Here is a 12,359-nt window from a genome sequence, read left to right on the forward strand (position 1 = left end):
CTAATTTCAAAATACTTCCCCATGTTTTCTGTATTTTTGATATATTTTATTAATAATAAATTAGTAAATTAGCCGGTGTAGTCACAAGCTCACTGCTCCAGAGCGGAAGTAAGTGACTTCATACAGTGGTCCCATTTGAGTGTCCATAGCTGACTCGCCCTTATTTCAGGCCCCACGGATGGCTCCCTGCTAGCCCCAGACCAGGGGTTCTGGTGGGGACCGCGACCCAGCGAGGGCTGGGTTTGCCTGCCCTCTTCTAGCCCCCAGTATTGCATGGGAAAACCACTAAAAACTATGTACCTAGATGCGAATTTAACTGGGCGTCCTGTATTTGCACTTGCCCAATCTGGGAACCTCGCCCCTTCACCCACCCACCTACCGTCTCACCCCTTTCCTCACCACAGCCCTCCTCATCCTCACCGCCCTCCTCGTCGCTCTCGTCCTCTCCCCGGATCCCCCGGATCCGCCCTCCGCCGCGCGGCGGCACCGGAGCCGAGGCTCCACCCCTCCTCGGCCGGGCCCGGGGTACCCCCCACCCCCGCGCGGGTCCGGCCGGCGGAGCGCCCCCGCCCCCAGGCCCGGCGGGCGAGCGCGCAGGCGCAGGCGCGGAGGGCGGGCGCGGGCGGAATGGGGACTGCAGCGGCGGCAGCGGCGGCGGCCGGGGAGGGGGCGCGCAGCCCGAGCCCCGCCGCCGTGTCGCTCGGCCTGGGCGTGGCCGTGGTGTCGAGCCTGGTGAACGGGTCCACGTTCGTGCTGCAGAAGAAGGGCATAGTGCGCGCCAAGAGGCGAGGTAGGGCGGGCCGCGAGCCCTCCTCGGGGTGAGGGGGGGGGCGTGCGTGGAGGGAGCCGGCGCCGGGCGGTGGGGAGGGCAGCGGCCGCAAGTTGCGGGCGTGGGCTCGGGTCGTTGCCGGCCCGGGTCCGGACACGGGGCGGGGACCTCGGAGGGGCGAGCTGCGCAGACGGGCGAGAGGGCCCTCGCCCACCGCAGGCGCCGGCACGGACGCGGCCCTGCACGCCCGGAGCATCTCCACCGCGGCCGCGTCTCGTCCTCCCGCAGCTCCAGAAGCGGCCCCAGAATCACCCGCTGTGCCCTGAGCGATGGTTTGTGTCGCCGCCACCGGTTTTCTCCCTTCTCGGCGGCTGGAGAGGCCTTGTCCAGTTTTACAGGGTTTCTCCAGCTGACCTCTTTAACTCCTTCCCAGATTCAGTCCCCTTGCAGCCGCGCAGCCCACCGACCTGCCCTCTGGTTGGAGCCCAGGTGTCCCTGTCACCCGCACCCACCGGCTGCTAGGGAGAGCTTCCTGTTTATCCCAGAATGGTTGGAGCCCCATGCCTGCCCAAGAAGGAGCGAAGGGCTCCTGCCCCTGCTGTGGCGCTTGCCTGGGTTGCACTTGCAGGCAGGACCTGCTGGTTCCTCGCTCCCTGCAGTGGCCACGCCAGTGCAGAAGTAAGAGCCGTGCGCTAGGCAGGAACGGGTGGGACCTGCGGGCCAAGGAGGCGCTCACTCTCAGGGTCCAGCGAGAGGTGCATGCTTTCCTGTGGCTCCTGGGGTCCTTCACGGAGCCATCTCTGGTTTAGATGTGACCCACCCAACTACAAGTGATCTTCAGTGTGAAGAAAACGCAGGGCAGATTAAAACAACAAAAAATGGGCCAACTGATTAGTCTCTGGGTGGCTGCGCCACCAAATACCACTCCTTATTAATGCGGAAGGTGAGAGATGCAGCCGATTTCTTTGCCAGCCTCCTGTTCTGGGAGAGGCCTGAGACTGTTACTGGACGCAAGTCGTACATGCTTTGAAGATGAAAGTAAACGTGTCCAGAAGTCCTGAGAAAGCCTGTGGTGGTTTATTGTGTTCTGCAGGAATAGTGTTAGGAACTCTCCGGGAAGGAGACCGCCAGGTCATAGGTCTGAGAATAAGTAAACTCATTTTAATAGTTCAGATTCTAGACTGCAAGTGAAACTTTCTCCAGTGCCCTGGATGGTCAGCCAGGAGTGAAGTGAGGAAAGAGATAAAGTGGCCTGTAGTCTCCAGTGAAAATATGAAACAACGAAGACATTGCAGTCTGTACCTGAAATCTAAATAAAACCAAGTGCTGTCTCCTTCGGATGCAGACCTGTCTCTAAGGTGACATCTGGAAGCAGTGCACTTTTTAGGGAGCACCTGTCTGTGTGGCTCCAGGGGTGGGCAGAGGGTTTGCAGTGATTTGATAGGCTGGGCATATGATCAAGTCTAACCATGAGAGAAACCTCACACAAACCTGAATTCAGGAAGAGCCTGCAAGATACCTCACCAGTCCTGTCAAGGTTGTAAAATCTGAAAGACTATGAAAGCCAGGAGGAGTCTGAGGACACATGGCCATAAGACATTAGGTAAAATCTAAAGACACGTGAATGTAGACTTGAGTTAACAAAATGCAATGAGTAAAACTAAATATGTTACTTCAGCTCAGCTTATATGTTCAAGGGAATTAGTGAATAAGAAAATAAAAAATGCAGCAACCTGAAAAGAAAAGATTGATACAGTGATTTATACCTGCATACTGTGCCCTTAAATTAGTAAGTGAAAATGTGATTTTTGCTAATTTCATACTTCCCCAGTTACCACCCACCACTGCGAATTCAAACTAGCTGGGTTGCTTATAGTGGTGGAAGACAGATAATAGACTTTTTTTTTTAATTGAAGTAACATTGTTTTACAATATTGAGTTAGTTTCTGGTGTACAGTATAGTGATTCAGTTACACTCATATATATTCTTTTTCATTATAGGTTAGTATAAGCTATTGAACATAGGTCCCTATGCTATACAGTAGGACCTTGTTGTTTGAGGGATATATAGTCTTGTTTTGATAAATTTCGTTTTATTTGTTCGGCAGATGTTCACGAAACTCTTGGTATGTGTCAGGGACTGTCGTAGGTACTGAGGATACGGATTGTTAGAGTCCATCCTTGTGTGCTCGCTTGGGCAGGACAGACACCAGGATCCACTCCTTGTGAAACCTTTTCCTACTTCTGCTAACAAGCTGCAGAGTTGGTCATTATTAAAATGACTGAAATACAGGAGATGGGAGGAAAGAGGAGGTAGCTAAAAACTGGGGAGTCAAGTTCTTGTGTTAAGGGAGACCTGATGATTTCTTACAATGTAAAAAGCTCCATCTCACTAAAAGTTTCAACTTCAGTGCATTGCCATATGCCAGCATTTCTCTGAAGTCTCAGCTTCAGGAGAGCCACATTCTGGTCACAGCCCTTCTATTGGTGATGTTGGTGGGGAGCGGGGCTGGGGTGTGGCCTCCTCTGTTACCAGATTTCACTCACTCTGGAAATGACCTTACCAATGAATGGAGTGCCATCCATGGCACAGGCTCAAGGTGAACCGCCTGACTCCTGGGGTGGCTTTGAAGGACTCTGCAGATGGGAAGAGGGCAGGCGGGCATGTGGGGCCACAGGTCACGGATAGTCTGTTTAGTGTTAGAGCCCAGCTGAAGCAGAGCTTAGATGAGGGAAACAAGGTAATCATCGGGTGTGAAAGTGTTTGTAGAAACCCCGTTCCAACATTAGAATTCCTGTGCGAGTGGTTAGACTAGGATGGCCTGGAGCCTCTTATCTAGGGGCGAGTGCAGGGGATGTCCTGCCCTCAGAGTGTGGGGACAGTTTTGGGAGGGTCATATGCTTGGACTTGCTAGAGGCTTTGGAGAACTGTATGGGTAAGTAACTCTATATAGAATGCCCTAGACCAGGAAGAATGATTTTTTAAAACAGAGATTTCTAAAATCCCTTTCATCAGAACCAGGAGATCCCACCTAACGCCCATTAGGATGGCTATTGTTAAAAGAAAGAAAATAAAAGGCAGAAAATACCAAGCATAGGTGAGGATATGGAGAAATCAGAATTCCCCTCTTGGTGGGAATGTAAAACGATGCAGCCGCTACAGAAAACACCATGGAGGGTCTTGAAAAAAATAAACACAGAACTACCATATGACCCAGCAATTCCGCTTCTCGGTATTTATCCAGAAGAAATGGAAGCAGGGACTTGAACAGATTTGCACACCCCTGTTCACAGCAGCACTATTCACAGTAGAGAGAAGGTGGAAAGAACCCAAATATCCACTGACGGGGAGTGAATAAACAAATTGTAGTGTATACATTCAAAGGAATATTATTTAGCCTTAAAAAGAAAGGAAATTCTGGCACGTGCTACAGCATGGATGAGCCTTGAGGACATGATGCTGAGTGAAATAAGCCGGTCACAGAAGGACAAACCTTGTATGATTCCCTCATGTGAGGTACCCAGAATAATCAGGTTCATAGAGACAAAAAGTAGAATGGTGGTTGCGGGGGCTGCAAGAAAGGGAGATGAGCAGTTAGTGTTTGATGGGCACAGAGTGTCTGTTTGGGAAGATGAGAAAGTCCTGGAGATGGGTGGTGGTGATGGTTGTAGAACATGGTGAATGTGCTTAAAGCCATAGAACCGAGCACTTAATAATGGTTAAAATGGTAAATTTCATGTTCTGTATATTTTACCCCAATAAAAAAAGTTCTTTTCATATTTCATAGTTTCCTTCCTGAGAGGAGTACAGCATAGCTATGTAATCACACTGTTAAGATGCTCGGAAAGTGAGTGAGTCGTCTCCTGAGAGTGGAAACTGGGATCCAGGCACCCTGCCTGCTAGTCCCAAGCGTTCTGTACTTTGTTACCAAAGGGCGTGTGCTCCCTGGCTGTGGGACGCACACATTTTCTCCTTGCCTCTCCTCCACTCCCAGGCACACACCTAGGTGCGTGCACCCCCACACCCAGAGAGGAGGCAGAGACGTGTTATCTGCAGCCTTTTGCTCTGCGGTTAGTCTCCACTGCTTCTGCGATCCCTCCAGACCCTGACAGATGGGGTTAGATTCCTCTCCCACTATGTGTCTTCTTGGTGACTGTCCTCTGCCCACTTCTGCCCCTGAAGCCTGGGGGATGATGGCTTGTTCACTTGTCTGTGTTGCTCCCAGATCCCAGGTCTTCAAGGCCGGGCACACGTCTTGTCCACTGGCCTTGAGTAACCATGGAGTGGAGAGGGTAAAACTGAACCTGATGTTTTATGAAACTTTCTGAGCTTTCTTCAAATTATTCAGAGCTGACCTCATTTACCTTTGGCCTCCACTAAGTAACAGAATCCAGAGCTACTGCTAGATCTGAAAATCTGTAACCCTATCTGATCTCTGTCCAGCCCCAAGGGGAGGTCATCGATAAGAAACAGCCAGGTCAGAGTAAGCAGTGTGCGCATTAAGAGCATGTGAGTAGCGCCATCACCTGGACATACCCAGTTTACCTGACAGTGTTTCTGTGAGAAGAGAAGATAAGGAAGGCTGCTCCTCACGGAAGGCTCATCATGTCCCAGACTTGAGCATCTGCCATGGTTCCGTGGACTCATTGGACTCACACGGGCCCCTCTCCCTTGGGGTCTTCCGGTGGGTTGCAGTCAGGTGGTGGCTGGAGCTCGAGTCATCTGAGATGTGAGTTCTTGACTGATTTGTCTGGGAAAGCTGGAATAGCTGGGGGCTCCCTGAGCCCAATCCCCTCTCTTGTCCTGCCTTTCTTCCCTCCTCTCTCCCTCCATCCCTCCCTGCGGTTCCCTGGAGGCTCCCCTACGCCGCAGTGGTCCTGGAGGAGTCAGACATGGCAGATAGCTTCCCCTGCACCAAACTTTCCAAAGGCTAAAGTGGAAGCTGCGTGGATCCCTGTGGCCTGGCCCTGGAAGTCCTGCAGTGCCATTTCTGCCACATCCTGTTGGCGTCCTCAGCCAGCCCAGGCCCAGTGTGGGAGGGGACTGTGTACGGACCGGGCTACAGAAGAGGTAGAAGACGCATGCACTTGGTGCCGGGCTGGTGGTCCCGGGGCCGGAACCCAGCTCCGGCTGACTTTGAAGGTCTTTCTTCCTCTGTTCCCTGCAGGGAAGGCGAGGGGAGAGACAGATAAATTCACCTACAGATAAGGCTTTTCTGATGAGAACTCTCACAATTCATTTGGAGAAAGCTGGTACTCTGATAATGGGTTATTATAAGTGCATGTTAATAATACCTAAAGACAGTAAGGCAGATACGAATTTCATATTTTCATAGGACAAAAGTGGGACTAGATCACTAACATAAATTCCTACACGAGATACCCCTTGGTCTTACTGAACTGCTGTTGGACAGATTATCTTTTTTCCTCAAAAATGTTTATAGATATAGTATAAAATATAATATAACTTATATTTCCAGTCTTTTAATTAAGCCCTTAATGAGTAAACAACCCTTTACAAAATTTTTTTAACCATAAGCAACTAGAAAGACCACTTTTCAAAAAGAATATGCCCAATCCCGCACTCCCTGACCCCCCAGTTGGGGGGCCAGGACCCTGTGGCTGTAAACTGACCCCTTTTAGATACTGTCTGGATCAGCCAGGTTTACCTTGCTTGTTGGTGCCCAGTCAGAGCTCTTCGGTGTGATATGATTACTCAGAGTTTACCATGAATTCCCAGAACCTGGACATAGTCATGTTTTAAAAGAACATCATCTTGTAGTAACCTATGGTGAAAAAGGATATGAAAACGAATATATGTATGTTCATGTATGACTGAAGCATTGTGCTGGACACCAGAAACTGACACAACATTGTAAACTGACTGACTTCAGTGAAAAAAAATTTATGCAGAAAAAGTGAAAAAAAAAAAGAGCATCTTCCTGATTATAGAATATATGGTCATTGTTTAAAACCTGGGAAATATGTGCTGCTACGAATAGGAAAATAAAAAGTATTCATCTCCTTACCTTGAGATAGCTACTGTTACAACTAAGATGTGTTTCTTCCTAGTCACATTCAATGCTTATATTTCAAAATTGAATTTTAATGAATAAATCCTATGTACAAAATATATGTAAGGTAGAGAATCATAAAATAACACCTATCAGACGTTCCAAAAACTTTTATCTGTCCTTAAAAATTAAAACAAAAAAAAGCTTTTCTACTACAGAAAATATCAAACATATACATAGAGAAAACAGCAAAATGGACCCCCGTGTACCTGTCACCCAGCCTCAACAGTCATCAGTCTGAGCCAGCCTCATTTCGTCTGTACCCCAGTGCCAGCCCTCGGCCTCCACCCTAGTGGAATTTTTGACAAATTCCAGGCAGAATACCATCTCCCTTATGTATTTCTGTGAGTATCTCTTTGTTAAACATAACTGTAATACCTTCATTGCACCTAAAAATTAACAATAATTCCTCAATGTTCTCACATATCTGGTCAGTGTTTGGATTTCTGTGATTATCTCATCAGTTTTTTCCCCCCAGTTTGTCTTTTGGAATTGAGATCTGGTCTTGACCCATGCATTGCTACCACTGGTACACCTCCCCTCTTTTTTTCCTTCCTTCCCACCTTCCTTCCCTTTCTTTGCAGATTATGGTTTGAAGATTCATCATGTTGTGTCAGTGGTACGTATGTTGCTGAGCAGTGTTCCATTGTTTGAATATGTCACAGTCTGCTTATCCATTCTGAGCATTTGGTTGTTTCCAAATTTTTGCTGTTTGAGTAAAGATGCAGTGACAGTTCTTAATTAATTCTTTTTTGACTTAAAGTGTTCATATCTTTGGGGTAAATATCTTGGCGTAATATTGCTGGCTCATGCAGTGCTGGGTCATGGAGTAGAGATATAACTAAACTTTAAGGAACTGCTGGACAATTTCCCACTACAGGCATACCATTTTACACTCCTGTCAGCAACGAACGGGAGTCCCAGGTGGGTCTCCACATTCTCTTCAGCGTTTGGTATTGTCATCCGTTTAATTTTAGCCATTCCAGCGGGTGTACAGTGGTATCTCATTTTGTTTTTAATTTGTAGTTCTCTGATATCAAATGATCTTCAGCATCTTATAATGAGTTGATTGGCCATTTGTATATGTTCTTTTGTGAGATACCTTTTCAAGACTTCTGCGTATATTTTATTGGATTGTATCTTTTTATTATTGATGGGCAGTATATATTTATATGTTTTATATATATAATCTGGATATAAGTCCTTTGTCAGGAAATATTTGCAAATATTTTCCCTGAGGCTTGCATTTTCATTTTCTTAAAGGTGCCTCTTGAAGAGCAGAAGTGTTTAATTTTGATCAAGTCTCACTTATCTGTTTTTTTTCCTCTTCCATGTGATTAGTACTTTTTTATTTCTGCCTAAAAAAAAAAATCTCTGTTTTGCTTCAGGTCACAGTGGCATCCTCCTGTGTTTTCCTCTAGGAATTTTATAGCATTAGCTTTTACCTTTAGGTCTGTCTTGAGTTAATTTTTGTGTATGATTAAGATATGAATCAAGGTTCAGTATTTTCCCTACTGGTATACAGTTGGTTCAGCAACATTTGTTGAAGATACTTCCTTATTTAGTTACACTGTTGCTTTAGTCCATGATCTGAGTGCAGGTCGATTTCTGAGCTCTGTTCTGTTTTATCGTACATGTCTTTTCTTATGTCAGTGCCACACGGTCTTGATTATGTGGTTTTACAGCCAATCTTAAAATCAGGTTGTATAAGTCATAACTTTGTTCTTCTTTTTCAAGATTGCCCAGCTATTTCTTTAGGAAAATAAATCTGCACATCTAACAACCAACATACAAACAACTTCAAGGACAAAATTCATTCATAAGTTGATGAAAACCAGGTGGTCAGATTGGGTCTAATTAATGCCCTTATCTAGCTGTGTTGGTGACAGGAAAGAAAATTTCTTGATAGTCCTTTTTTAAGAACTCTGTAAAAACCATGTAACATCTTTTTACACATTTTTTGAAGTCAGGGCATTAATTAATTAGTAAAGACATAGTGATCCACTCTTGCTTGGCTGTTAGCAAGTTCTGCTGTTTCTGTTGGGAGCACCCAGGGATGGAAGCAATTTTTCTGTGTATAATCAGAAGGTAAATAAGCTAGATGACTATCTGTATTTTTATGCTTCAAAGTCATATTTTAAGACTATTTCTGATTTACATGTGTAGCTAAATGGAAGGATTTAGAAGCCACAAGTCCATGGTTGAACAGCATCACTGCCAGTTGACATTATCATCCCGACAAGCCCCTTTTGTATTTGCACAACACTTCTTTGTCTTATAGTTCAGCTGTTATAAACAGCCATTCAACTCTCAGTTAGCATCCAAGGTTTCCAGCATGAGGAAAAAAAATTCTAAACCTTAACCGTTGCTACCTTTGTAACCCACAACTGGGAGTGGAGGGGAGGAGGCACGAGTGTAGTCAGGTGAACAAACAAGATCCTCAGCGTTCTACAATTCTGAGGCTCTTTGTTCTTGCTGAGGCCAAAGAACTTGAAGAGTCCCAGGTTTCAGCTGGAAAGAGGAGAGCATGGACATAGGTTTGAACAGGTACTTTCTGGGGGTGTCAGGTGAGTGACTTCAGGATTTTTAGGGACAGCAGTGAAGGTGAAACTATGAAGGAACCAAGTCTTTTTAGGATATGAGAATAATATCTGTGTTAGGGCCCAAAAGCCAACATGGAGTGCAGACAACTAGGAGTTTTTGGCTGCAAAAGGATGGAACCTGGGGCAGCCAGCCAAGTGAGGAGGCTAGGCACAGGCAGGTGGGCAGGAAGAACCATGGACTTCCTTCAGGGCAGGGCACAGGGGATGCTGCTGGACTGGGCCCTTGTGGACCATGTGGAAGAGCATTACTTTGATCTGCAGTTAGGAATGTGGGGCAAATGTCCAGATAGAAAATCTGATTTATTTGATGTCCATGGAATCAGGAAAATTTTGCCTAATACTGGCTTAAAAGCTGAGGGTGATCACAGTACCTTTTGGATTTCAGCAAATACAAGCTCCTCCTTGGGGGTATGAGTGGGTCCCCCCAAAACACTTGGAACTGACCTGTACCGTTTGACTAAAGGGAGACCAAAAGCTTCTTATTTCCCCATCCCTGGGTACCTGGTATCCCATGTTCTTTCCCATTTTAGTAACAGAATCCATTTCAAGCCACCAAAAAGCATGTGCTGTATGCTGTTTAATGGTGTGGGGAAAACTGTAGCAGTGAAAGAGGAGTGCCTCAGTGGGTCCCCTTGTGCTGGCCACTGGCACCCTTGGACCGGCTCTCACTGCAGGAGGGCTGCCCACATTCTAGCTGCTGTGGTGGCAGCGATCCTGTGACTCATAAACACTCATGACCAAACTATATTCATTACAATAAAGGGAATTGGCCTTTCCCTGCCCTCAACATAGACACCCCTGCACCCACAACAGGAAAGATTGTGACTGATTCCTCAATTTCAAAGTCCTAAAATCTTTTTAATATCATATATAGAGCTTGGAAAAGTTGTTGAGTAAATTATTGTGTGCATCTTCTAGCAAAATGAGCTTCAAAATCTAGAATGAATTACGTTCAGTTGTTTAAAAGGAAGAATACGAATACTTACTTACAGACAAAATAGATCAGGAGTGGCTATGCTAATATGAGACAGAATAGACTTTAAGACAAAAATTGTTACTAGAGACAAAGAAAGACACTTTATGACGATGATTGATCCATCCATCAGGAAGATATAACAATTATATATGCACCTAACAACAAAGCCCCAGGAGAGAAATAGACAATTAAAAGGCAATAGTTGGAGGTGTTAGTACCTTACTTTCAAAAACGGATAGAAAAACTAGGCAGAAGATCAACAAGGAAATAGAAGACTTCAGTGACACTGTAAACCAACTGACATGTTATGTTTTAATCATTACAGTTGAATTTACGCCATTTACTCTTTGTTTTCTCTGTCATATTCTGTTCCTCTATTCATTTATTCCTTTATTTGCATTCAGTGAATTTTTCTAGTGTAACATTTTAGTTCCTTTAATGATTTTTTACCATATTTTTTAGTTATTTGCTCTAGAGCTTACCAATGCATCTTAACTTACAGAATCTACTTTATACTTTAACTAAACTCCAGTTAAAGAAACATTACTTCTATATAGCAACATTGCTTCTTCCTTTATTTTATCATTCTTGTACATGTTACATTTTTTATGTTACAAACCCAACAATATATTGTTTTGACTTATAATTAAGATAATGTAAAATTTATATAATTTCATGTTCTAAATAAGCTTAGAAAACAAAAGAAAGCAAGTATAAATTTATAGTGTTTGTTATGTCACTTTCTAATTTGCCATTTCCTATTCTCTTCATTTGTTTCTGTGGCTCAAGTTACCACCAGGTTACCGTGTCCTTACTCAGTAAAACTTTGCTTACACACATGTCCTTTGTGCTGTTCTTGTCAAATATATTACTGTATGTTATATATAACGTACATATAATGCTGTATGTTATACGCCCAGCAATACAGTAATTTATGTATTCATTCAGTACCTCTTCAAATCAGTTAAAATGAGAAAGGACAGTAAAGTTTCATTTATACTGTCTTTTATAATTACATAATTACCTTTATCATTGCTAGAGGGTGTGTGTGTGTGTGTGTGTGTGTGTGTCTGTGTGTGTGTATGTATTCAAATTACCATCTGGGGTTACTTGCTTTCGCCTGAAGAACTTCATTTAATATTTATTGTAGGGCAAGGCTATTCTCAATGGATTCTCTTTAATTTTGCTTATCTGGGAATGTCTTTGTTTTGGCTTCATATTTGAAAGATAGTTCTGCTGGATATAAGATTCTTGGTTGACAGTTTTTTTTCCCTTTCAGAACATTGACTATATTATTCCACTGCTTTCTTGCCCCCACTATTTTGCTGAGAAGTCAGTTGTTAATCTTAATGGGATTCCCTTGTCAGTGGTTTTTCTCTTGCTTCAGAATTTTGTCTTTGAGCATTTTTACCAATATGTGAAAGGATGTGGATATCTTTGTGTTTGTCCTGTTGGATTTTTTTGAGCTTCTTGGATGTGTAGATTTTTATCCCATTTGGTAAATTTCACTGTTTTTTTCCTTGAATATTTTTTTGATACTTTCTTTTCTTTCTTTCTGATAGTCATATTATGTCTATGCTGATATTCTTAATGATGTCCTACATTTCTGTAAGGCTCCATTTATTTTTCTTTGTACCTTTTTCTCTGTGTTCGTCAAAATGTATGATTTTTATCAACATGTCTTCAAGTTCACTGAGTCTGTCTTCTGCAAGGAAGTTCAAATTTTCTGTTGATTTTTTTTTCCTTTCTGTTGTACTTTTCAACCCCAGAGCTTCCATTTGGCATTTAAAAAAATAATTTCTATCTCTTTCCTGATACTCTCTATTTGATGATAAGCTGTCATATATCCTCTTTTACTTCCTTAGGTTTAAGTTTCCTTTAGTTATTTGAGCATAGTTTTAGTGCCTGGTTTGAAGTTTCTGTTAAATCTAACATCT

The 12,359-nt window shown here is 44.1% G+C and overlaps 1 protein-coding gene across 2 annotated transcripts in view; it reads left to right on the top strand.

The window, feature by feature from the left end:
- Positions 1–627: 627 nt before the first annotated feature.
- The window catches only part of NIPA1 (NIPA magnesium transporter 1), a 44,725-nt gene continuing 32,993 nt past the window's right edge, over positions 628–12,359 (top strand). For both annotated transcript variants that reach the window (XR_010380524.1, XM_031451161.2), the window contains exon 1: positions 628–790. Coding sequence is in view for 1 of the 2 variants with exons in the window: in XM_031451161.2 (XP_031307021.1) it covers positions 628–790 (163 nt within the window). In the remaining variant the exon portion in view is untranslated. The remainder of the gene's footprint in view (positions 791–12,359) is intronic.

The sequence above is a fragment of the Camelus dromedarius genome, chromosome 4 (assembly GCF_036321535.1).
Source record: "Camelus dromedarius isolate mCamDro1 chromosome 4, mCamDro1.pat, whole genome shotgun sequence".
NCBI classification, from domain to species: Eukaryota; Metazoa; Chordata; class Mammalia; order Artiodactyla; family Camelidae; genus Camelus; species Camelus dromedarius.